We start from the raw sequence: 26,662 nt of genomic DNA on the forward strand, positions 1-26,662 counted from the left end.
TTTGAATTGATATGGTTTAAATATTAATTCAATGCCATTACACAAAGTGACAAGTATATAAATAAAAAAAATATTTAGGGATTATTAAGATGTGTCATAAAGACACATTAGTCAGATTTCTTTATTTATATATGCTGTATATATAGTCTATACTGGCCTACATGTGGAAAACCACGAAGGCTTTTTTTTCCCCCAAAGGTGCAGCACCATGACAGCAATGCAGTCCTTGTTCGTTTTATCGTTCTCAAAAGTTCAATACTTAAAACCAAACATGCTAATTGTAGAGATTTTTTACCAAACTAAATGATTTGCTTCAGCTCATCATGTGAATCAAGATTTATGTCCAAACAGAAGATCCTACATTTCTAAACAAAGATTAAACGTGACTGGAGTTTTTACAGATGTAGTTTTGTCTTGAGTTCAGTTCCTGTAATTTCTGAATTTATGTGGTTTATTCAGAGTTGATGTCCGCCATAACGCTTACTGAAACCTCCAGCCGTTTAAATTTTTATCTCCGTTTTATGGTCATAGCAAAGCAGAATTAGTCAAACTTACCCAAATTTGAAGTAGTTTTACATAAATCATTTGAGAGCCACTGCCAGATGCTTCAAACACTTTAACGCCATAGAAAGTGAGCTATGCATGCATCAGTGTAGTAAAATACACATCAAGATAACCTCTAAATCTTAGGTTGGTGAGAATGAAGACACGCTACCCCTCAACATCTGTGACACAGTTTCACACACCTGTATATGCTGAAAAACATTTTCTGATATTATCTTTGGCTTAGATAAAAAGACAACTTTCATAAGTGGTGTTGCAAAAAAAAAAAAAAAGTGTACACAAGAGTCAGTACAGACCAGTTTACTCATTTCTTTAATTTTGCTTCCACAAGCTTCAGTTACCCATGTCTGAATCCAAAAATGTTTTCCAGGAGTGAAAAGAAAGAGCTGGAACATTTACTAAAACACTGGTTTAGAAACAAAAACATAATAAAGGAATGTTCAAAAAACACAGGTGGAATGTCTTAAGACATCTGAACAAAAAGTCAACGTTAAAAAGCATTTTGTTTTTGAACAAAAGACATTTTTAAAAAGCTGAAACTGGCCACTGCTTTCCTCCAAACACATCCTGACCAAACTAATGACTTGTTATGGTAACAAAATACAAATCCTGAATTTTTAAAATGTTTCATCCAACTCCTAAGATTTAGCATTGCTGACTTGAGCTTCTACAAAATAAATCTGATCTGCAGACAACTGTGCTGTAGGTTTGGCGCCATCTTTAGCCTGTAAAGGGGAACTGCAGGATCACTGCTTTTTCAGGTCCTATAGTGAACTTCTCCAGGCTGACGGACGACTGCACTGCCAGATTTTCATCTGTCGACATCTTCACTTCGGCGGTGTCTGGCAAAGTTACACCTTCTGCAGGAGCAAAAAAAGAAAAAAAAAGTTTAATACAACTAGTATTAAACAGTAAGAAAAAGTAGGATTTTATCTTTAATCTCAATTTTGACTTTTGATCTCAAAGTACTAAGTTGGAATTTTGAGGGGGGAGTCAAAATTTTAAATGAAAAAGAAATTTTGAGGGAGGAAAAAAGTCAACATTTTAAAGTGAAAAAAAAAATGTTGATGGTCAGAATATCAAGTACAAACTTAATAAACTCAGCATTTTTAGACTAAAATCACAAATTTTTTCCCCCCAGTGGCTCCAATCCTCTCCCCTACAATTTACATGACTGATTTTCTGCATATTATTTGACCACCAGCTCACCTGAAGGAGGAAGTGTAATTTTTATTTCTGCTGGTTTCTCTCCCCAGTTAACTGCGGTTATGTATCTTTCGCTCTGGTCCCACACACGAAGGAAGGTGAGGGATGTGGCAGAGGAGTTGAGCGGATAATAGTCGCCGTGAAGCAGCGAACGCTCCTTGCCTCGGAGGTCACTGAGGGATTTGAACCACGTCCTGCTTTCCGTCTGGTTAGCCTGCATACCAGAGATGTAAGGATGTTTAAAACAAGTAGCTACTTGAGGACGGCAAATTAATGTCCCTTAAAAAAAAAAAAAAAGTCACAACTGACTGAACACTTACGTTAATTTCCCAAACCATCTTGGGCCAGTCGGTACCCTGAAATGTGGAAGTTAAAGGTTTTTTTGAGTATGAAAATTAATTCAGCTTTTATACAGATTTCCTGAATGCCACTTTTAGGAATTCAGCTTTTTCTTTTAAATTACATGTTAACCCAAGATTTGATGCATTTCATAAATGGCAAGAAAAGTTTTCAGACATAAAATGCGGATATTATGTCTGATCAGAGTCAATTAGAGGAAAGTTGTTTGAACATTTCGACACATTGTCAGGTTGGGGCTTACATTTAATTGAAGGCCAAGTTCATCTCCGTAGGTAAACACCGGTATTCCAGGCAAAGTGAAGAGCAGCAGGTGGTAGAGACGCTGCAGGTCTGAGGACGTTGCCGCTTTGGACAGAGGCTCCAGTTTACTGGCTCCGAGACCCCAGCCCACACTGCTCTGCTGAGAGTGGAGGACGTCCACAGCTTTGATGCGCGCCATGCCTGAAAATCCACAGGAAAAAAAACAAAAACACAAAATACATCAAAACTCCAAACAAAAACAGAGACACAGTTCTTGGCTCAGACAGGCTAAACCCACCATTGTCACTGGAGCTGAGGAGGTTGGGCAGAATAATATCCACACCAGTGGTGTTGATCAGGCGGGCCACCTCATCTGCTGAAGCCTCTTCTACCGCACCAATCAGCGCCCTGAGAGGAAGAATGCTAGGTCAGAAACTAAACAGAAAAAAACAAGGCAGAGCTTTTCACTGCAGCTGCAACACAAATAAATTAGGCCTAAGCAATAAATTAATTCTATGAGCTCATTTGAAAGATTTATTGTTTTTCTCTACCAAAAACTGAAAGACAAGACTGGTGTTTTAGTCTGTCCCCTTTTTTTGAAGAACAAATTTAATTACAGAGACTTCATAACTAAAAAACTGAATTTTTTCAATATGATTACCCAATTAATTATCAAAATATATCAAAAGATTACAAGAATAATTAACAGGTTTTGAATCAATGCATTTCTTAACTCAAAAACAAAATTTGAAAAAAGTCAGAAGAACAAGGAATCAAATTTAAAGACCTACTGAAAATTCAGGATGTACTTCAGGTTTGAAATTAGGTCTAGAGACTAGTTAACAAAAGGTTATGTGATTTTAAAAGGTCAGGATACAACTTCACCACCAGGGGTCACTCTACCATGACAGAAAAAAAAAGAGATACTCATTTACTCGTTTTCTTGCTGACCTTTTTCCACTTATTACCTCACACTGGAATGTCTGTGCAACAAATCAGCTGATATTTGAAAGCTCTGAGATCAAACTCATGGAAAAATAACCAATTAGACTGACAAATTAATCTCATTTTCTCCCCTAAATGTATTCCACTAGTTTCTCAGAGGTCAGAAAACGGATTCAGTCACCTCGCTTTGCCGACAGTGTGGTTGCCCTGGACGACAGTCCTCAGTGATTGCCAGTCGTTGAAGCTGGAGGCAGACCTTAGGTCTGACACCTTGATGCCATCAACACCCAGGTTTATCCAGCGCTCTGCTGCCTTCTGGAAGAGAGCAGGAACACATCAGGTTGGTACAGAACCACTGAAGAAAGCGCATGAAATTCAGACAAATGTAAACACTGGCTCACCCTGACTTTCTCCATCACCTCATCGTCGATGGCAGAAAACCATGGATTAGCTCCCTCATAGTTCGGAGTCAGGTCAACAACCACAGAAATACCTTACAAAGGAAACGGAAAAGCACCAAACTAAATAAAAGTCACTTAACATTTTTAATTTTGAGCTTTTAAATGAATAAAATAAGCTACCTTTCTTTTTAGCCTTCAGCAGCACAGCCTCCAACTCTTTCTCCGTTCCATGGTTTAAGAGAATCTTTTCAAGATCCAGGGAGTTTGCCTGGTCCTTCTGGACGGCGTGAAATGGACCAAGAACCAGACCTTTGACCTTTAACTGGTTCAGCTGGTCCAACTTCCCCTCAAGACCTGGCAGAGGACAGAATACAGGGTCATAAAATAAATCCTCAGTATGAATTTCACACCCAGTACGGAAAACCTAGAACGGGCGTGTAAAAAAAAAATTTAAAAAAAAGCAAACATTTGACAAAGTTTGTCCACTTTTCCCACAGTAAAATTCAGGCAGTTTGAAGGCAAGTTTTCAAAATCTTACACCAGTTTTAAGGATAAAAAAAAAACATAAACAAACTAAAGGCAGTTTCAATTCACCATTTCATAATATTACTTTAAATTAGATCTGGACAGGATGGCTGAAAAATGCATCACAATACAATCATTTCATATCAGTTGATGGATAAATATTTTTTGTTTTAAATATCTGAAATATTGCCAAACTGGTGGCGTGACCTTTTCTGTTTTACCTCATTTTTCACTCTGTGCCATTTGTTGTTTTTAAGCAGTGAGGAACAAACTGCTGCATCAGTTACTCAGCGGGTCGTTGCTAGGTAACCACAAGTTACTCAGCGGGTCGTTGCTAGGTAACCACAAGTTACTCAGCGGGCCGTTGCTAGGTAACCAAAGAGTTAGTCAGTCAATGCCACCAATCTTGTTTAGCTTGCTGTGAGAGACTTGAGGGTAAATTTTCTCCTCTGCTTATGTCCCTGATAATGCCTTATATTTTCTACCAAGCATTTTATTTATTGACATTTATCTCGTCAATAAATCATGTCATGTCTATTACGATATATGATATCGTGATTTATTGCTCTCCCTACAATGCCCACATTGTAGGAGAACATAAAAATAAAATATAAAATTTTGGAAATGACTCTTTCACACTCCTGACTACAACAACAACACTAATTTAATGAAACATCCCCCAATTTCAATAACTTTGTTTATCATAATTTCCCTTTACTGGGATCAGTAGAGTATTTTTGAATTTGAAAACAAACAAGACAATCTTTATATCAATTACAGTGAGGTTCAAGCACCTGTACAAACCCTGATTTGTGGAGATCTGAAGGACACACTTTAGGAGAAACAAAAGTGTGAAACAGACAAGTATTGACCCAAGACAGGAGTGTGTGAAGAACCACATCCACACCCTGTGCCAGCCATGTGAAGTCTGAGCACAAGCAGGGTCTCTATGCGAGAACAATAAAGTCACATGTGGTTTCTGGAATTCCTCCCAAAGCCTGCTGGAAACCACAGTGTGTCCCCCACTAATTTGCAGCAAGTGCAGGACATTCTGTCCTTTTGACCCGTCTCCAAAAAAATTGGAGCAGCTTGAAGCATTTTAATGAGTGCATTAAAAAAACAAATAGTTCAGTTAGTAGTTAAGGGTAACTCAGTACGACTTTAAATCTGAATGAGACATGAAAGAAGTGACTCAGTCGTGTCCTACGTCCCTTTGGCCTTTAGTCTCACAGTCCCAGTCGAGTCAGCAGTTTCTTATCCAACTAAGCAAAACTTCGTCACAAGACTACACTCGTGAATCAGCTGGAACATTTAAGACAAGGGAGTTCAAAAAAGAAAGGAAAGAAAGAACTAAAAAGCAAATAAAGTTGTCAAATTTTTATTTTTGGTACAAAATGAATCTTATTTAGTGTAGATTCAAATTTTAAAAAAAGATTTAAAAAGGGATCTAGTCTTTAAATTCTTTTAAAAAGAACAATTTGTTACAGCCGAGATAACAAATTGTTCTTTTTGTTCAACGGAACAATTTGTTCTCTTACAACTGAATAAGAAATTTGTTCACTTGAGCAAATTATTCAGCTATATTAAGATTTGTGTGACTTTCATTCAAAATGCTTGCTGCACTTAGTCAAGTAAAATAAATGAAATAAAAGCTGATTTGGTTTCAGAAAAGTCAGCTTTTCAGTAAAATGTCTCTGGATAAACGAGGGGCTTGGGAGTAAAGAAACTTTGAGTGAATGTAACATTTTCCATTGTTAGAAAGTTATATTGGTCAATTACAAATAATTACAAATAAAAAGTCTCCATTTGCATGAACCACCTGTGCAGTTGGGGGTCGCATAAAATTAGCACCCCTGATTTAAGGGAAAGTCTTATTTTTGTGCAGAACATTAACACAATAATCAAAGTTAAAGATTTTTTCTAATCTCCAAAAACATTCTACCTTTCAGTCCATCGGAGAAATCCTCAAGGCTGGGGATCTGGTACAGAGGCCCTTCATTCCACCAGTGCATCTCAGGGATGGGTTTGCAGCGAGGAGCCTGGACGATGATCACTATGGCGCCGGCCAGCATGCCGACCCAGCCCAGCCAGAACAGAACCAGCAGCACCCAGCGAGTTCGCACCCACCTACATGTTAAAACATGCATGTAAGGTTTGGGAAATGTTTAAATAATAACCTACAGATAGATAATGACCAAGTTGTATTTTGTCGGCTCTTACCCCGGGGTGCCAGCCACCTTCATCAGCTCCTCCTTGGAGAGGCCGGTGAACGTTACATCCTCATCAGGAATCTTCAGCTTCACGCTGCCGTTCTTCTCTCCAGCAAGAGAGGGACCGTCTCCGGCAATAGGCTGCTTCTCCTGGTCCACCGTGTTCAGCTTCACCTCCTCCAGGTCCATCTCTGTGTCCTTATTCATGGTTGGATCTGATTTATGATCAAATAATGAGGGAAAATGGCCTGTCAAGTTGATTTATGGTCTCCTCTACAGCATTTGAAAAGGTGCAACTGAATATTTAATTTGAATCAGTTCCAGTTTATTCAGGTTTCACATTAAAACGTGACCTGTAGGACAGGGGAGTAAAGTAAACGTTTATAAAGGATACTAAATTGTATAAAGGACTGCAAAAAGGTTATTTTAATATGCATAAAAAGTTTTTACATTTTAAAATATAACTAAAAAGTACCAATAAACACATTTAAATAGTTCTACATATATTTCACATAAAATTAAATGAAGGTTTTCATATACAGATCGAAGTTGCAATTATATTAATATGATTTAAAATTCTGATCTAAAACAATTGAGATTTATTTTTTTTTAATTGTTGTAGTTTTGGACTGCCATTCAATTGCTAAAGATTATAAGCTTATTTCCGCGTTCAACAGTTGTCTGATGAAATCGACTCCCAGAGTTGCAGACTAAGCCCAAACGGTGAAATTTCACAATAAAAGAGCGAGAAATATTTTATCTATTTAAAAATATAAATACAATTCTGAAACGCGACGATATGATACCTCCTTTACCTAGAGAATGACAACAATATTAATTCACGCAACTCCTCATGAGCGTTGTAGTCTAAAATAGTCAACCTAAAACCTCGTGTGTCTTAATTTGTTGAGCCGGAAGTGGCTCCAACCGGCATTTAACAAATGTATTCACTTTAATCGCTTCTGAACTACAAATACAGATTAACAGGAAAAAAAGCGAAAACCACTTCATGTTTTATATTGATAACTCAAAGTAGAAATGAGAATTTAGACAAAAAACCCCTAAAATAATGGTCATAGTCCAGCTTTTGTCTTCTTTAAAGATGAAATCCACCTACGTCAGGCGCCAGTCCACGTGTTAAAACCTTCCATTTCCTCTCGAGACCCCGTGATATTATATCTGAAATCTAAGCCAACTACACGGTTCTCAGGGAAGAGAAAAATCCCACTAAATAAATTAAGGGTTACCTGTTAAAAGCAGTTAAATGTCCGTCGAGTTCTGCTGCCCCAGTTTGAATGATGTCTCCTCTGATCTCCGTTGAAATGCCGGTTGGAGTGTATTTGTAGCCCAGTTTTAGCCCCGCCCACTGAGAGAAAAATCAACCAATCAGTTTGCTTCACACTCTCTCTCTTTCTCTCTCTCTCTTCGGCCACGAGGACAAATATGGCATATTTTTTTACAAAACTAATTAAATACAAATATAGGTTTTTGCCTCCACGTCGTTACAGTCAAATGTAATGTGATAGTAGTTAGTTTTAAATCCTCGCTGATGTTTCCACTTTTGAAAATAATAATAATAATAATAAAGAAAGTACAAAATGTACTTTTTGAAGATATGTTTAATCGAAATGTTCCTCCACTCTGAAATAGAGAAAACAGTAAAATTAGGCAGATCATTGATTACATCATTAGTATAATTAGCCATGATGATTGATTTAGACATCAAACCTTTGATCTTTAAATGATTGACCTGTCTGTTTCTCACAGGTCTAATTAAATCATCATCTGTGCTAAAATGCTCCCTTCTTCTGTGAGGCACAGACGAGGTGAAAAGAATGCTTTCTCTTTGTTTGTTAAAGGGTTTGTAATGTACAATCTAACATGGAAATGACAAAAAAGTGTAGATTTGTGAAAAAGACTTACCCTTAAAGGTATTCACACTCTAAAACTACAAAACTTCAATAATAAACCAACACCAAGTAACATAAGGAGAAGAAAAAGGATATGTGCTTTCCAACTTTTAACCAACTGAAAATGTTGCTTTTGTAGTCTGCCTCCCCTGGTTTGATACCCCTGAATAAAATCCAAAGCAACAAATCTTCAAAGAAGAATCCAGTTTTGTGTAATCTATTAACCTTCTCTAGAAGATCAGTGAATAAAGGAAGGTTCCAACCCCAACTTTAAAGCAGGATTACATATTTAGATGGCTTAGTTAAAGTCTAAACCTGAATGTAATGGAATCCTTGACTCGTTGAGCTTAAACTACTTTGCAGAGACAAACAGGTAAAATGTAAATGCCTTGATGTGAAAATACTTTCACCTGTAAGTCCTGTTAAATGTGCTTTAAGAAAAAATAAAGAGTATTCAAGCAAACACACTTCAGTTGTCAGGTTGTATTTGTAAAAGATCTAGAAAACTATGTTTAAATTTTTGTATTTCATACAATCCCAGTAAAATCCAGTGATTTCTTTGGGTACAAATCAATTTCAGTACTTGCAAGGCACTGATTGTATTTGCAAATGAAGACTAGGAAACGTAACAGGGGATTATTTCTTTTTACAGACGCTGTGGGTTTATGTAAACCTGCCATGTTCTCTGTTTTTAGTTTATTTTCCTGCCTCCTAACAATGGACGGGATTTACACAAAGACTTTTCTCGGTAAAGGCATAAAAACAGCTCTTTGATCTCAAAGGTCTGCGTTTCACCTTGCTGCTGTTTTGTTTTCATGTGAACCCTCCTGTTTTAATGTGATCTGATTTTTGCTGATGACTGAAGTCATAATGTCGCCTGTATTACGTTATAGTTAATTTAAATGATCTGATCTGAAAAACAACATCCTCCTCCTGTGGCTGCTGTTGCTCTGACACATTTCCCAGCTGCTGCTGACCTTCACTGTACAACATAGTTCTCAGAAAAAACCTCCCAACAGTTTCATGCTCACAGTCCATTGGGGTCTCCAGTGCTATTTGCTTTGTTTACAGTACAAGGTTGTTGCCTGAATATTTGGAGAGCTTCATTATCTGCAACAATAATGTTGAGCTAAACCTTTTTAGGGTTTGTAGATGAGAAACAAACATTCTTTTGGCAGTTTCTTTGTAACACAAGCTCGTTGTTGCTTGACACCATGTATTTGATCTGTACCTAACCACTCAGGCTGTTATTTCTGAGTCAGTCTCTACAATTTAAAAACAAGTCAACAACTTTGTGAAGCCACAGAAAAACCAGCAGGAACCAGCTTACCTACTCTGCTCTCACGTGACTGCACCTCTGCATGTAAGTGCTTGCTCTGTTTATGTGTTTGATTTACCCCAGATTCTCGTCACTCTTCCTCTGTAATATTATAGGTCACATAAATCAGAGCTGACCCATATATTCATGAGGTGTAAAAATATAAAGTTGTACTCCAGCTTCTCATTCACCACAGGGTCAGTCTGTCTATTTACGTCTTGGCCTAAAACCTGCACCTATCTATTTCGGACACTGTGACACAGCAACTTTTAACCTAAGTTATTGGGCCAGACCTCAGACAGTGTCTCACAATCCAATTGACCTGCAGAAATGTATGTCTTGACCCAGGGCAAATGTCTCGACCCAGAGCAAATGTCACAGCCACCCCCATTGCTTTCCAAATGTTTCCACACTTTTCTACTTTGTCCATCTTTGGTTGGTTTATTGGGATGACCTCTAATAGACCAACAGAAAGTAGTAGATTAAAAGAATAGTGGAACAAAAATGATACCGGATCAGAGATAGGGTTAGGGCAGGATTAACAGTTTTTAAAAACAAACATTTGGAAAGGGTGAAATTAATTCAACCATCTTTACCCTGATGCCCTGATATAAAATCTAGTGTAACTTATGTCTCATTTCTACTGATTGATTCGGTTCTACACAACACTTTGTCCATTTCCAGTGTAAAATCGGCCCATACAACCCGTACCACACCATTCCTGAACTTCCTTTAGTTGTAGGTCAATGGACAATGGTACAATACGGTTAGGGTGGAGCTATTCCCGTCTCATATTACAGTCCACTGATTGGGGAACAGAAAAACATCACTGCTTGCAACAAGCACGAGACATACTACTGCACCACCGCCGCTAAGATTGTCGTCAGACTAGCATGACGCCACATCGCCTGCCCAGTGAATCCAATTGGCAGAGGAAATGTCCTGAATTTGATAAAATAAGCCCCTGTCTACAGGCGTTGTTTTTGCTCGGTTCTTCCTCAGATTTGTCTGCAGATCCTACTCAATTCCTTCCTATTGTTTTGGAAACGCCTCAGAGATGGTACAAGCCGGGTATTGCATACAAGTGATTGGCAGAACACTGCATTCATTGGCCGTGCAGCGTCAGTCAGACTGGGCAACCCGCACCGAACATACCTAGAGATTTCAGAGAAACTAACCCGTTCACGTCTACATGGTGATGAACACCCTGCCAATGGAGACACTCCCAACTTGGCTAGAACTTGGCTAGAATTATCTGGCTGGAGTGAGAGTTGACACGCGAGAAGGGGATATAGTGTCACCAGTGGCATACCACTCAGTGGAAATGAGGAATATCTGCCTTCAGACATCAGCATAATGGTAAAAACCTGACTCATCTGTTAAAGCTTCAGAGGTTTGTTAGAGAAAATAAATGAACATAAAGCATCATGAAGACCAAAATAACCTCTACCAACCATCTAATCAGAAGCAGACCAGGACAAACATTAGTTGTGTGCTCTACAAATCTGACCTTTATGCAAACAAGGGAAGAAAAAAGCCGCTGTTCAAAAAATGTTGTAAGAAGTCCAATTTATATTGAGCAACCAGACCGTTCATCCCGACAGAGAGACATGATGATAGCATTACTCTTAAGGGATGCCTTCTTTTGGCAGGGACAGGGAAGCTGGTGAGAGTTAGTGGGAAGAGTGCCTGAACTAAATATAGGAAATTCCTGGAGGAAAACTTGTTGGAGTTTGCAAAAGACTTGAGACTGAGGTGGAGGTTTGCCTTCCAGCAAGACAATGACCCTGAATATTCTTCATTTGTTAGTTTATTTGACAGAGACAATGCACACAAACATAGAACAGAACAAGTCTGTAACTTATGGGTTGCATAAAGAGCACAGCTACAGCTAATTTGCAACTCCAGCCCCTGGCTGGGCATTTCTATGCATTAAAGTGCATACAATTTATAAATCAAAATACAGTAACAATACAGAAGACTATTTCTGCCTATATATTCGTGTGTTTAACCTTGCAACCTCCAAATCAATGTAATAAAACCTATATGTTAAAGTATGTACAAATTAATAAATCAAGATACAATAAAAATGCATATATTTATAAACAACCGTGCAACCTTCTAATTTATATATGTCCTGGCACATCTTTATACTTTCAGCTAATATACTAAAAATTGTAAATACAATACTAACTCACTAATAGATACACTCCCACACATACAACCAGAACTGCAGTGGAGATGCTAAAATCAAAGCATATTCATGAGTTAGAATAAATCAGTCAGAGATTATACAGTATATAGTACATAGGTACAAGCCACACTTTTCAGATTTAAAAGTATAGAAGAAAAAACATGTTTTTTTCTTCCTCTTCACTATTATGCCAATAAAATTCACTGACCAAATGTGGGGGAGTTCAGGGGGTATTTTTCTTTATGTGTTAGAAGATGGACCCAAATGAAGCAGGCAAGAAAACATTGAGTTGAGTGAAAGATTTAATGACAAAAAATATATAAAAAGGGCTCACTAAACTAGTAATGAACCATTGAATCCAAAGAACTAAACCCATAAATCCAAGGGAAGGATGGCAAGGAATAGACGAGAGAATCCGGCGAGGAGTGACTGAGAATGAGGTGCTTCATTATGGGGAGGTTGAATGCAGAACAAAAGACCTGGGCTGATGAGCTAACGGGCTCCAGGTGTGAGTGGGGGGAGCAGGAGGCCGACTGAGGAGAGGGAGAGAGAAAGTCCAAAGGGGAACTGGAAATAAATCTAACACTAAAGAACAACTAAACTAAAGAAGCCTAGTAAAACTAGAGTGACAAAGAATTACTAGAAACAAGAAATAAACATAATGAACTAGAATCACTGAGGAAGAACTGAAGTGGAAACAAGGCAGAGCTAATAGAAAAAACTAAATAACACACAAAAAAAGAGAAAACCTTAAACCCCAGATCCTAACAGTGTTATAGCACTAGATTCTCCAGACAGTCAGATACTCATCGTGAACATCTCTGTGTGCACCCAGCCGCTCCATCTGGTTTTCTTTTTATCTCTGCGTGACGCTCACGCGTTTGCAGAGTCAGGTTGTAACAGAGCTGCCTCATGTGAACACAGTGTGCTGTTGATCTGCAGCACATGGGACAAGATGTAAAGTAACTAACAGGCTATTCTAACGTTTCCACTCACTTTAGTCCACTTTCCAGGCAGGAGTATATTGAACAGCAGGAAACATGGTAGAAAAAAATGAGGGGAAGAGAAAATTTGCAGTGTCAGGGGAAGTATGACGGAGGGGAGGAGTCAGAGAAATAAGGGAAAGGGCGTACAGTGGGAGCTGAAGGAAGGAGATGTAAACATGTTTATGAGATGAAGAGGAAGCAAATATTAAAGTGACATTAACACAATACTGATCTATATTTATGTGTGTGTGTTTCCACTAATGTTATCTGAGCCCTGATCCCAAGAAAGGGAGTAAGGTTTATGCATTTAGAGTTTTTCTCTGTTAGATGATGCAGTTCTTTCTGTTTGTGGCTAGAAAGGAGTTAAAGGTTGTTAGCTCTGAGCTCAAAAATGCATGCAGGCTAGTAATTCCTGTTCTCTCCAGTTCAGCTGTCTTTGTACGTTAAACAACACATCAGGTTCAGGGTCGGGGCTTCAACAAAGACAAAATATCCCACTGCTAAAAGAAATGAAAATGTCCAATCCTAATGTCAAAAGATAAATAAAAATGAGACAGTAAGTAGTACTTCATTCCAGCTTTCGATGAAAGTGTTTAAGTTGGTTAAAAAGCACAAACAGGCAGAGATTCAGCCTCACAATAAATCCAGGTCTGATCCCCTGTGGGAGAGTTTATTTTGCGAGACGGCATGAGCTCGATGGAAAAAAAGAAAAAACAGAGCGCAGCAAAACAAACCCAGACCAGTTCAGACCAGTCTGTCTAAGGATGCGTGTTTTTCATCTCATTGTTTCAGGGTCCCAACATGCAGACACCCAACAGGCGGATTTCAGGCTCTGAAACAATGAAGGACTTTAGTCTCAGCACAGAACAAAGGCTCAGGTGTTTATTTTCTAAACTTGCTTCGCTGTTCTAGGAGTTTTGACCCGTTTAAGATCTAATCAATCCATATTACTGTATATCTCTGATTTTACATAAGAACAGGGTGTGAAGTACTCAATAATTTAGTCCTGGACTTTGATTTGTATTGTGCAATTCTTGATGCATCGCTGATATGATCTCCATCTTGTAGGTGTTTATTAACCCATAGAGTTGTGTAACCAAGGTCTTCCTTACTTGAAACATACATGTTGGTTTGTTTGAATTAAATACACCAATAATCAGAGGTTGAAGCATTTTATTGTCACTGTTTGTAATAAGAACCCCAGTAACACAACCGTTTAATGAGCAACTAAACCCCAAACAAATTGTCTTTTTTTCAGATGAACTTTCTAAATTGGTTCTTAATGTTTCTGTGTAAATTAAGACATTTTCATGTAAATATATTTAATTCTACAATATTTAGCCTAAAGCTGACTCGGTGCTGCCCTCTTTGGGTTGAACGGTGGCTACTGCAGCTGAATTTTCTTATTGGTTACAGCGGTACATCACAGCTGATATATCTGCTTTTTCCTTCTAGCAATCTTGTATGTATGCATTTGTTTTCAAAATAAAACATTAGGTCACCACATATGTAGATTCCGTTTAAAAATCTGAATATTTAAGAGGTAAATATCTTACCTCTTTTATTTTATTGGGATTTTATCTCTTTGGCCAACTTAAAAAGACCAAAAGTCAATGTAGAATCAAAACCTAATTTAATATTACTGACCTTAAGCTATTTTACAAAGATGAATGAGCAGAACATGCTATATATTACTGCAGGTTACAAGGATGCACTATATGTTTTGTTGATAAAATCCCATTAAACTACTTTGAAGTTTGTTGTTGTAATGTCACAAAGTGTGAAAAACGTCCAAGGGGCATGAATCCTTTTGTAAGACACAGTGTAAGACTGCTAACTATAAATGGTTTACTCGGTATTCATGTGTTGAGCCTCCTTAAATCCTCCTGACTCCTTTGAGCTCCTCTTTGTGAAACTGCCCAGCAAACAATGGCTCCATGTTACGTAAGAAACCCCTCACTGTGAACTGAATGTGAAGCAGCACACAACGGTGATGAAGCACTTTTCCCTCCCCCATCAACCCAACATGCAGCAGAGTGGCGCAGCGGAAGCGTGCTGGGCCCATAACCCAGAGGTCGATGGATCGAAACCATCCTCTGCTATTTTCTGAAAACTTGTGACGTTGGATCTGGAAGAATCGGCTCCGTCGCTTTTTCACTTCTGTCCCTGGAGATTCAATGATGCTAAACCAGGCAGAAGGCTGGACAACTTTAGATTAAACATTTACCTCATTTGCGTCCATTATACATTTTCCCTTCAATTTAACAGGCAATGAGAGCAGCAGCAGCAGTCATGAACACTGACCTTTGACTTGCAGTCAGCTACAAATAAACGCCGATAAAAAAGCTTTAATAATGAGGATATTTTACATATTTTACAGGGTTAAATTTGCTTATAAGCCTCCTATTTTAGGGAAAATGCTGGTAATAGGTGTTACACGGCTGCATTGAAGTCTTCTGTTGTTGATCTCGTGAAGTATCATCAAGATGTCTGCCAGGTTTTCTAGTTTCAGGTTCCTCCTCGATATATTGCATCTTTATATATTTGATATGTAGCAAGACTTATTGAAGTCAACTGAGGAAAATGTAAAAACAAAAGAAAGAAGTTTATTTCCAACCCCTGTTTTCTTTCCGCTTTCACAATAGCTTTTTGCATAGCACCCCCTAGAGGATTTGAGCTCTCATTACTATCTGAAGAGGTTTGAGGTGGAGCCATATGAAGGATTACAGTTTTGTTAGTTTTAAATATCTATAAGTACATATACTCAAATACTTAATTTGATTTTAATTTGGATTTATTTCATCACAAAAAAATCATCACAACTATGTATAGTCACAAACTTGATAATTACTGCAGATATTATTTCTTTTTGTTTTTTAAGAAAGCTGCTTCTGGTTAACTGCAATAAATAAATACCTCTTAACTCACATCTGCTCTCTAAGTGCCTTTCATTTGTAGATTTTTGGCCTCCTTTATCACCTCTTTTAGCATTTTTTCTGTGTTGTAGCACTATCTGAAACAACATACATAACAAATAGGAAGGCCTCAAAACCCTTTTCTAAAACTTGATTTTTACCACAAATAACCTCATAAAGTTTCAATATTTATTTTTGTAGAAGGCCTGACTAAGAAATGAGCATAATCACCTTAATTTTCCAAGGCAGAGAAGAAATGAAGTCAAAACGAAGCTCATTTGTCATGGAGAGTGTATAAATAAAATGTTGTATATGAAAAAGAAGGTTTAATTTAGCTGCGTCGTACCAATAAGGCAACTATCGAAAAAGGACGACTATTTTTTACGTCCACATCCTTTTTGTATTTTTAGACAAAACCAATCAGCTGACATAAACGCATTTTACTAGTTGAATTAAACACAGTGGGTTTTCAGGGTACATTCTCTGTAAATTATTTCATTTCAAGCACAGTGTTTTTTAAGCTACGCAAACTAAAAGGTCACCATTATTTGTAACACAATCTTAAGAGCTCTATATAAAGCACATAATGAAAAAATATAAAGCACATAATGAAAAAATATAAGGCACTTAATAAAAAAATTTGCTGTACTTAAAATTTAACGACTTGTTTTCTTACGCACCCGTCGGTAAACTTGCCAGCCACAATATGGCCGACTCGCTGACAAATCGTTGCTACGGCAACAAAAGCGAAGCGGCGTCCACTGTTCTATACGCAAGCACGCACTGAACTACGTCACAAACCAGGAAATGTCCACAGAGATAAGTGACTGAAGAATCACAACACAGCAACTCACCGCGGCGGTTTCCCGACGGTTCTATTTCGTGTTTCTGGTTTTAATTTATCTCTGGAAATGTCACGGAAACCCAAAGACGAATACTACCGGTTCTTCTCTGTTACCGACCCACGGAACCACGAGAAGGGGTACACGGAGTACAAAGTGACAGCCAGGGTAAGTTGCAGCTCTATTACCGTACTGTTTCATTTACACAAAAATTACTTCTGTTACTGAACAGATGTTCATGTTCCGAAAAATATTTCAGGTGCATTTCAATAAATTTGTATATTATTGAAAAGTTTATGAATTCCACTCTCTCCATTCACTAAGAGAAACACATTAAATAGATTAAATACGGGTTTATTTTTTGCTAATTATGATGATTTTCCATTTACAATTACATTTATGATTAATGTAATAAATATCAATAATAAAAACATTTTTAATACTGGAATGTCAGCTTAATGAAAAGTATGTCCAATTTCCGCCTTAAGGTTATTATTTTCAAAAGGTTAATTTTACGAGCAAATATTAAAATTCAGTGAGCTGAACCTGTACTTCTGCGTACAGATAAAATACTTTTGTTTTTCCTACACAAAACAAAAACAAGCATGCAAACGTTGTAAAGTCAGAGAACATGTCGAGATATAAACACAAATCCACCCGGGGGGGATTTTATTTGAGGTTGGGATGCTTTGCTGGTGCTGGAGTGAAACGGGACATGTGATTCTGTTCATGTGCTCCAGCAGCCTTATGACCACTTTAATGCCCGTTCAAAAAGGATTTATTGAGCTCAGGTGATCTCTGCAGACACAATAACATGCTCAAAACTCGGATTAGGTGGAACCAATCTATTTTAACTTCTCACCCTTGCAGTTTGTGTCCAAGCGTCACCCGGATGATGTGAAGGAGGTGGTGGTGTGGAAGAGGTTCTCCGAGCTGAAGAAGCTCCACGGAGAGCTGTCCTACACTCACAGGAACCTGTTCAGGAGGCAGGAGGAGTTTCCGGTGTTTCCACGCGCTCATGTTTTTGGTGGGATGTGTAAAAGTTTCCTTCAGACGTAGTTTACTCATCTGTTTCTGAATGATGCTACACCTCAGATAGGTTTACAACATTAGACTTAATGTTGGAGCTGCTGGTTCACATGGTTGAACGTTTGAGTGTTTTTTTTAGTAAATACTTGTGTACTTCATCACGTATCTCTGGGTTTATAATTTTTTATTTAATAGCTCTTTTTCCAGGGTTGGAGGCTCATACAACAGACAACTAAAACAATGTTTTGACACAAGCATTAGCTGCACAAGATTTTTTTCCTGCAACACAGGTTTTCCTTTTTCCATAAAAGTTCAGTTATTTAAATACTTCCCTCAGTCATGTCTGCTGCAATGATCCTTAGCAAGTTGCACCTTATCTACACACGTTTTGAAGCTTTTGGTGTAATTGTGGCTGGATTTTTGGAGTCAGTATAGTTCATTTTACCTGGTGGTTCCTGGTACAGACATGGCTTTAAATCATAGTGCAGAAATTTTCATCAGAGGTCGAGGTTGGAGTTCTTCCAGAAACGTAATGTAAGACGGATTTATCTAATCCACCATGAATTTTGAAGCGTTTTTAAGATTATTGTTCTGTTAGAAGACCAGTTTGTGTCCAACTTATTTATTTGAGGTGAAACTGAGGAATTTGCCAGCAGTCTTTTTAGTTTATTGTTCCCGTTTATCCAGAGCACCAGTAAGACCAGTAACAAACAGAGCCATTTTATTAAACTTTCAGCATCATAATCAGCTTTATCATCTTGTTGTGTTCATCTTAGGGAGGTTTGATGAAGCTGTGATTGAGGAGAGAAGGAAGGCAGCAGAGAGCATGCTTCTGTTCACTACCAGTATACCTGCACTATACAACAGCCCACAACTAAAGGACTTCTTCAGGGTGAGGACAAACTGCTATAGTTATAGATTTTGTTTTGATTTGTATACGTTGTTCTGTTTATTTTGCAAATTAGAGCTGTTAGAATTATAATCTTAAAATGCGACAAAGTCATTGTTCTTCAAGTTAAAATGAATGACATTTCACAACGTGGTGCATTACTATATTCTGAAAATAATATACATAACAGTACATTTCCAGCATTTCAAAAAAGATTTATTAAAAGAGATAGCATGTGTAGTTTGAGCGGATTAGAGGTATTTAAAAACAAACAAAGTCAGAGCTAAAAAAGTGGAACATTATTTCTATTTAGGGAGCATTCTGTCTAAAGAAAACAAAGAGAGTAGATAAATTTTCACTTTTAAGAAAATAGTAAAATATACTATCAAGGTGTAATGAAGTATATTGATTTGGTAAAGTTTTGTTCTTTGTCATTATTAGCTACATATATGGATGGTTGGTTGATGTTTAGTTACTTATGGTAAAACAAATTCACTTTTAAGAGAAAGGGTAGACTATATAAGATTTTTTTCATTCAAAACGTTGTTCATGTCAATATGTGACATGTTAATTTGAACTGCAAAAGAATAAAATAAAACATAAATTAATGGATGTTAGGGTGGGGAAGTCAGCAGACCTCTGGATCCATCCCCGGCGTCCTCGGCCGGGCCTCTGCCTCCTCCTCTCATCCCCCTGCCGAAGAGGAGGGCCTCAGACTGTGAACCCGCCGAAGAGGAGGAGGGCAGGGAGGCTCCCACCTTACCTCAAGACCTGGGCACCAACATCAGCTTGGAGGTCGGGGAGCCGGAGGTGGCGGCTGAGGCCTACAACGAGGTCGGAGGAACTCCGACAGAAGAAGAACAGGAGGATCTTGACGACGCAGAACTGGATGACCGAGGTTTAAATCTAACAATCTGCACGCTGTTTCTGGTTTATTTATGTCTTTGTCATCATTTCGGTTCATGTTTCCATCTGCAGTGTCGTCTCCTGAGCTGTCTCTAACGAGACTCCAGCAGTCGGAGGAGACGCAGGAGGAATTCGATTCATTGTTTGACTCTGTGGTTGAAGAGCAAGTCCCGTCTCCCAAGGAGGAAGCTCCTCCTCCTCTGTCTGAAAATGACCTGGCTGTCTTCGATCCCTGCTATAAACAAGGTGGGTTCAACCACAGAATATAAACTATTGCTGCTGGCAGCCTTTACTTATCCTGGACATTGCCTTCCTATGCAATTCTGCTTGATTCTCATCGCCCTTCATTGCGCTGCCTGAGATTTCTCCCATTAACCTGGATTTCTCTGGTAGATTAACAAAGTCTGAGAAGAAGACTGTCTGTGTTTCCATTGACCAATTTGATATTTTGAAAATAAATTCTCTTAGTCTCTTAACATCCCAATTTTGAAAAAAAAATTATTCTGAACAAAAAGTTTTAGGTGGTTTTAGGCTGAAATTGGTTTATTTAGCAAAACTGCAATGGAAACACTTTTTTTGCATCACAAGTCACATGATCAACAACTGGTGCAAACCACAAGGAAGAAGACGACAGGAAGTAGTTGGAAGATGATGGCGCATCATGTTTTTTAAATACTTATTGTGTGAACAAACTTATTCATGTGTGACTTTATTTGTGTTTCTAATTTAGTGGAAACACTGCGATTGCGAAATTGTGTTTGTTGTTTTGGCATTAGCAGAATATTGACAAAGTTTTGTTCACATTTATAATGGAAATGCAGAGATTGTTTCTAGGAAAACCTTTCATCAAGACCCTTCAGAATATTACAAGAAATCTACCTACTTGAACACAAACTCTAAAAATAAATTAGCGATAACTCAAAACGTTGACAGGACTGTTTATGAAACTATTTTCTTTTAAACCTTAAATTAAAAATCTATTGTTTTTTCTCGTTCTGTTTCAGAGAGATCAGATTCCTCGAGTGATCACTCTGAACTGTTCTCGCTGCCGCCGGCCAGTCTGATTGGAGGAGACGCCGGTTACTTGAACCAGGCGGCCAATGAGCTGACGGCTGCCATGGAGCGGGAGAAAGAGGGAGAGTTCGGTTCTGCCATTCGTGGCTACAGGACAGCGGTGGACATACTCATCACTGGAGTTCAGGGTAACATGAGAGACCAGTCAAACCAGTTAATTTTCATCATGATTAGTTTAATCAACGCTGTAAAAAATGCAGATTATAGTACAAATTTTACACCAACTGCACCAAACTGTGCAAAAGAAACAGCGTTTTGAGCTTTTTAAAGGGGACCTAATATGAAAAATTCACTTTTTACACGTTTTTGTTCTTTTGTTTGAGTTTCTACTGCTCCTAAAAACAGCCCAATTGCCTAGAAAAAACACTCTGCCATTTTTCCGAAATGTAACATTACAAATCACCAGGCATAAATATATATATTTATATTTATATATAAATATATATATTTATATATAAAAATATATAAATATATATATTTTTGCTAATTAAAGTTAAGTGGCACTAACTGAGAATGTTCAGGTGAAGACGTGAAAGAAACAAACCTAACCAAAGTCTCTACAGCTGGGGTTGCTGTTACCTAGCAACCCCAGGGTGGCCCAGCCTCGTTACCCAGCAACCCTAGCCGAGCTCCGGCAAGTTTGGTCAGCAAGTTTTACTGCCGTATTCGCTGTACAAAGGCTGCTGGAAAAGACAAATGCTTAGTTGTTGACTTACCATCCAGAAACCACTTGCTGCATTCTTGTTGGTTGTGCAGGAAGCTCCGCTTCTGCTTTTCAAAGTGTATAATTGTGCATCTGTTCGTAGCCATTTTCTCGTGCTAGTGTAAACAGTGAGTTGGCCAGCTGTAGCTTATTTGAATAAAATGACAAAATGACTTCAGGCAGAGCTGACCTTATTATTTGAATTAGTGAAATAAATTAGCTTGTTTATGGTATTCCAGTTTATTGAGACAAATATATATTTTTGGTTTAATTTCTTTCTGTTTTTAACTCTTGTGCACAACATGTTGCATGGGGAGAACGTGCAAACTCCATTCAAGATTGAGGCTCTAACTCAGGATTTTCTTGCTGCAAAGAACCATGTAACCTATGAGGGAATATATTAAGTGAAATGCTTACCTTGTATGTGTACAGTAAGTGCTTAATCAGCCTTTTTAGTGAATATTGTATTGATCCGTGCCTGGGCTGCTGGACCTTGTCCTTTACCTTACAGCGTAGCTGAGTTGTCTGTGGCGCTAAATTTATAACAGCTTCTCTGCAGGTGTTGGTTTACATCAAGCTGGAGGTAAAAATGCTTCTTACTTAAAATAAAATATGTTTTGTTGCTCCTCTTGCTTATATAAATAAGTGTGCTGTGTCTTTTTGGCTTGTAGTAAGATACAAATCAAACTGAATAAACAAAAAAGGCGCCAGCTGCAGCGCCACAACTCAACAGTGACTCATCAGCTCCTCCCCCCTTCAGTGTAGTTTCTGAGCCAGCAGCTCACACGGTAGCGTGGCCGAGCGGTCTAAGGCGCTGGATTAAGGCTCCAGTCTCTTCGGGGGCGTGGGTTCGAATCCCACCGCTGCCAGGAACATTTTACTTTTCCCTTTTGAAATGCGGCCTAAAAATAAATTTAAAAAGCTGCAGTCAGAGCACAGGAAGTGAAGTTTGATGAGATTTTTTATGTCTTCATGTTCTGCAGGAGACCCAGATCCAGTCCGCAGGGAGTCTGTGATGAGGAGGACGGCCCAGTACCTGAAGCACACCGAGATGCTGGTGGATCAGCACGTTTCACCGGGTCACACAGCTGCTCACACACACACACAGGACCCGTAGACACACACTTCACACACAAAGACGGCTTAAAGGCAAAGTAAGCTCAGATTCAAGGCGCTCATGAAGTGTTAACAGGTTTGACAGCTAAAATAAGAATCCTAAACCAGTTTCCATTCCCAGTAACAAACCGTTTCTGGTAGCTAATGCTCCAGTAATGATGCTCTGGGACCTAACAGACGTCTAATCTACAAAACAAAGACAAAGCCTTTAAGTTTATGGATGGATATTTCCTCTGTTTGTTCCTTTCATATTATTGATGTTTGTAATGTTAACATCGCTGTACATCAGCGGCTTTGCATTTTGCACAATGTTTTGTTAATAAATCTGATTTTAATTTAATTCAGAAAAACATTTCAATTTGATTCAAAAATATTTTACTCTATTTATCCCAAAAGGAAAATTAAATGTTGTCGTAACTCATTTTGTCCAAGAATCTTCAACGACATGGTGCTGATCCACCTCATTTGCTTTTGCTGCTCGTCGTACGGTTAGAAGGATGTTGGAGCAGGGGATATGAGAAGATGCTTTGGTTTTCTCCTGCTCTGCATCCATGAAGCCTCCTTTTCAACTCCTCTGGGATTTTGACGTCAAAGTTCAGGTATTATTTGAGCTGCTGAGATGGTAATCAGCTGCTCCACATATTACAAACAAACAACACCCGGTTGTCATGGTTACGCACCTTAATGGCAGTGGTGTTGCGACAGGAGAAAGTAAAAAAAAGGAAGAGTGAAAATCATTCCAGCTTCACAGCGTCCAAAAAAACAAAACAACAAAACTTGAGGGAATATTTAACCAAACATTCAGTGACCCAATCAAAAAAATTAAACATATCAGAATGAAGGCAACAAAACTTCAACAACCTGTCGTCGTTCAGCTGTTATCTGAGCTTTGAGATGCTAATCTGCTGCTCCAAGCTGTAAAAAACGACACCTTGTTGTCACGGTTACGCGTCATAGCTGTCTGAAAGTAAAGAAATGTGACCAAAAATCCTTTCGTTTCCGTTTTGTATTCTGGAAAAACAAGTTTCCTGAACACGGGTTTTGATAAAATGTTGGCAGCTTATGAAAAACGTCAGGTTTTATTGTTGCTAAGCAAATGTTTGGTGTAGCTCCACAACAAAAATACAAAAACAGCATGATTTTGTGAATTATAAATATTAAACATAAAATTTTGTGCTTTCAATGATTTGAGCTAGGAGTGTCCAGACATTTTTGGGCCAAAATAATTGAGTCAAGACTAAAGAAAATTAAAAGAAACTGAAATCAAGCAAATAAAATGGTTAGATTTTTTTTCTTAAACTTAAAAATAATTTTGCACGTTTTAAAAATTATTTAAGAAAAACACCTGGTTTTTAAATGATTTTGGGCTCGACTGAGCAAACTTATTTTCTGCTATTACAGGATTTGAGTCAAAAAGGTTTCAATATTTAGTCAAATTGAATACATTAAACAGAAGCTGATTTGAAAAGAGAATCCCATATATTTTACAAATATTCTTATTTCAATTTTTAGTGAAACATTTTGCTTTTGATCGTGGGATTACATTTTACATCTAAAGCGTTTAATCCTTACAGTGTTTAGTGAGACGGCACGTAGATTTGTTGTAGTACCTGTTAAATTCCTGTGAGAGTCGCTGCTGCTCATTTTAAGGTTAAAACGCGCTCTGGACTGGAGAGAGAAGCACATTAAAGAAGAAAACAGCTGCTTTTAATAATAAACATGCAGCTTGCTGCGGAGTTAATTTACTTCACATAATCATGATTGTTAGAACTCTCTATGTTTGTTTAAAGACTTTAAAATGTCTTAAATTTGTTTTAAAAAGTTAGTCAGCCTTTAATATCGTCACCTTACTAGAATAGTGGCCCAAGTAATTTTTTTTCTAAAAGATGTGTTGGAGCTATTTATTCTTTATTTTTATCCATTTGAATTTTTTTAGTTTATTCTTAGTTTGCTTTATATTTTTTGTATTACTAACAGTTTATTTGTAGGTTAATAATTGTTGATTTTATTCATTTCTTGTTTTGTTATTTGTTAAGACAGAAAGAACGATGGGTCCATTTTCTATAAGTGTAGGCACTGGTATAGGACCAGCATGCACTGGGTTTGGAGGGCAGCAGGAAACAAAGACAAGTTTTATTTTGTTATTTGCTTACCAACTAGAGAAAATAAACCATAAAGAGCAACATTTAAGTTTTGGACATTGGACTTTTGTCTGCGTACAAAACGTTACCCAGGACTGTTGATTGAATTTTTACAGGATGTTTGGTTTGACAAACAATCACCACTACAAGATGATTTAGGGAAAAAATAAATCACTTTTGGCAAATTATTAGTAAACAATTATCTTGGTAAGGTGACGATATGCTAATCACAGGTCTTACATTTTGCTTTGACAGGGCAATTTAATCTCATATATTATGTTTTGTTTATTTATTTTTTACGGGACTTTTCTGTCAGGCAAAAGTTTGAGTTGGACTCAGAAATTTTTGTTACATTCTCTGACTCGCTACCACTAGCTAACTGCTAACATAACCTTGCTAACTTGCTAGCTAGCATTTTGCATCTATTAGGTAAGTGCAAATTTACCACCATGTGTCAAACTGGAGGCCCGTGGGCCAAATCCGGCCCAACATAGCTTTTTATGCAGCCCTCTTCTGGACAAAACAATAAATGTGATAAAATGTGTTATTAATCAACTCAATCATATATGCTAAAATATATCAATCAGTCCCTCCAGTTTCTTGAGAATTATCGTGGAAATTCACGCAAAATCAACAAATTCACACACTTTTTTGCACTAACAACTGGGATTTTATTGCAGTCAAAAATTGTTAAAAACTTTCTTTCTTGTACTAAACAGCTGCTTCAGCCTTAATTGATGTCAGATTATAATCCAGGATCTACACAGCGAGTAATAAAAAGTCACATATAAATACTGTCATAAATAAGCGCAAATATCAAAATATTTCCAAATTAGCACCATGGACACTTTCATTTTTATTGCAAAAAATCACAAAACAATTGTAAAATCCTGGAGGGACTGAAAAGATGTTAAATATTATTTAATTATTTTATTTTAACAGTTTGTGAACAGATTTTATCAATACATTCTGGCACAACCGGCCAGAATTATCTCGATTTGGCCCAAAACAAAAATGAGTTTGATGGATGAAGTTTGTACATTTCTGTGAAGATAAAAGTCTTAAATTTAATTCATAATAGTCTTAAAAAGTCTTAAATATGATTTGCTGAAACCTTCAGAAGCTATTCAAGGGTAAGTGCAAATTTATCACCAGATAGATGAACAAAGTTCATGCATTTCTATGGAGATACAAGTCTTAAATTTCTTTCATAGTGGTCTTAAAAAGTCTTAAATCTTTGTTCCTTTAAAAACCCTGCTAACGACCTGTAGCTGTAACTTCAACTCATTAGTGAACACTAATGCACGGCAAACACCTAAGAGAGATAATCAAATGCATTTTTTTGCATAAAAGTAATTTTTTCTGTAGTTTCAGCGTGGATGGAAAGTGGCTGGTTTGGCATCAAAGAGGGGAGAGAGAGAGGATGGGATGCAGAAAAGAGAAAGCAAACAGCAGAATCCCTTCTCTGGAGAGACGGGGGATGAAAGGAGGGCTGGAAACAGATGGAGGGGTGACCATTTCCCCAATCAGATGAAAAAACGAGGGGTCATGGAGAAAGAGAGACAACAAACGCTGGAGGAGAGGAAAAACGAAGGGATGAGATTAGAGGATAAGCAGAGATGATCCTTCTATTGTTAACGGGGTGGAAAAAAGCAGACCCTCCCTCTTCCTCTCTCCGTCTCTCTCTTTGGCTTTGTTTTGACCACTGTGGGGTGCTTGAAGTGGATGGAGGGATGGCAGCGAAAGAGCGATAACTCTGCTGCATCCTGTTATACATCCCTCTTTCTCTCTACCTTTCAATCCATCTCCTCTTCCCTCGTTCTGGTGCTCCACCTGTGAAATGCAGAAAAAGACAGAAACAAAGAGACGGAGGTGAGGAGGGAGGGAGGGGGGCTAACAGCCACGCAACATTAGCATGCTGAGAGTGTCAGCACTCTCCTCTCTTTTCTATCATCCCTCTTTCCATCCCTCCTCCCTCTGTCTCTTTCTCCTCACTGGTCACTGCAATTATACCATCCAAACACTCCAGCCTGAGAGCATAATGGCTTTCCTCCACATGTGTGTGTGTGTGTGTGAGATCAAAAGACACAGATGTGTGTATTAGTGCATAATTTAGAGCCACACGTGACACATTAAGTGTGACACAGAAGGGGCGGCTGTGGGTGTGCAGGAGAAAAACGACCATATG

General features: G+C 38.0%; 2 protein-coding genes and 1 non-coding gene across 3 annotated transcripts; 2 read left to right on the forward strand and 1 right to left on the reverse strand.

Moving 5' to 3' along the window:
- Positions 1–857: 857 nt before the first annotated feature.
- Positions 858–7,807, reverse strand: slc3a2 (solute carrier family 3 member 2). Its single transcript, XM_005799591.2, has 11 exons — positions 7,699–7,807; positions 6,462–6,666; positions 6,184–6,368; positions 3,897–4,070; positions 3,717–3,808; positions 3,497–3,630; positions 2,669–2,778; positions 2,372–2,571; positions 2,091–2,126; positions 1,774–1,984; positions 858–1,424 (listed from the first exon to the last, which is right to left on the reverse strand). Exons 2-11 carry the CDS (start codon positions 6,656–6,658, stop codon positions 1,285–1,287), a joined length of 1,479 nt encoding a protein of 492 aa, XP_005799648.1. The 5' UTR covers positions 6,659–6,666; positions 7,699–7,807; the 3' UTR covers positions 858–1,284.
- An 8,776-nt stretch (positions 7,808–16,583) lies between these two features.
- On the forward strand, positions 16,584–22,670 carry snx15 (sorting nexin 15). The gene is made up of 7 exons (XM_005799619.2): positions 16,584–16,784; positions 17,487–17,643; positions 18,422–18,537; positions 19,153–19,432; positions 19,513–19,686; positions 20,445–20,642; positions 22,201–22,670. The coding sequence occupies exons 1-7, from the start codon at positions 16,686–16,688 to the stop codon at positions 22,332–22,334; spliced, it is 1,158 nt and encodes a 385-aa protein (XP_005799676.1). The 5' UTR covers positions 16,584–16,685; the 3' UTR covers positions 22,335–22,670.
- Positions 22,005–22,086, forward strand: trnal-aag. Its single transcript has one exon. It is a non-coding gene; the product is annotated as a tRNA-Leu (tRNA).
- Positions 22,671–26,662: the final 3,992 nt, after the last annotated feature.

The sequence above is a fragment of the Xiphophorus maculatus genome, chromosome 14, assembly GCF_002775205.1.
Source record: "Xiphophorus maculatus strain JP 163 A chromosome 14, X_maculatus-5.0-male, whole genome shotgun sequence".
NCBI classification, from domain to species: domain Eukaryota; kingdom Metazoa; phylum Chordata; class Actinopteri; order Cyprinodontiformes; family Poeciliidae; genus Xiphophorus; species Xiphophorus maculatus.

What these genes read in the sequence shown, in the direction of transcription:
- slc3a2 (XM_005799591.2), bottom strand. Translation starts at nt 6,658, where the DNA reads ATGAATAAGGACACAGAGATGGACCTGGAGGAGGTGAAGCTGAACACG. An exon ending in CACACTGTCGGCAAAGCGAG is followed by an intron (nt 2,779 to 3,496) that starts GTGACTGAATCC and finishes TCTTCCTCTCAG; the next exon opens with GGCGCTGATTGGTGCGGTAG. An exon ending in AACTTGGCCTTCAATTAAAT is followed by an intron (nt 2,127 to 2,371) that starts GTAAGCCCCAAC and finishes TCCACATTTCAG; the next exon opens with GGTACCGACTGGCCCAAGAT.
- snx15 (XM_005799619.2), top strand. Translation starts at nt 16,686, where the DNA reads ATGTCACGGAAACCCAAAGACGAATACTACCGGTTCTTCTCTGTTACC. An exon ending in TCCACGCGCTCATGTTTTTG is followed by an intron (nt 17,644 to 18,421) that starts GTGGGATGTGTA and finishes TGTTCATCTTAG; the next exon opens with GGAGGTTTGATGAAGCTGTG. An exon ending in CGATCCCTGCTATAAACAAG is followed by an intron (nt 19,687 to 20,444) that starts GTGGGTTCAACC and finishes GTTCTGTTTCAG; the next exon opens with AGAGATCAGATTCCTCGAGT.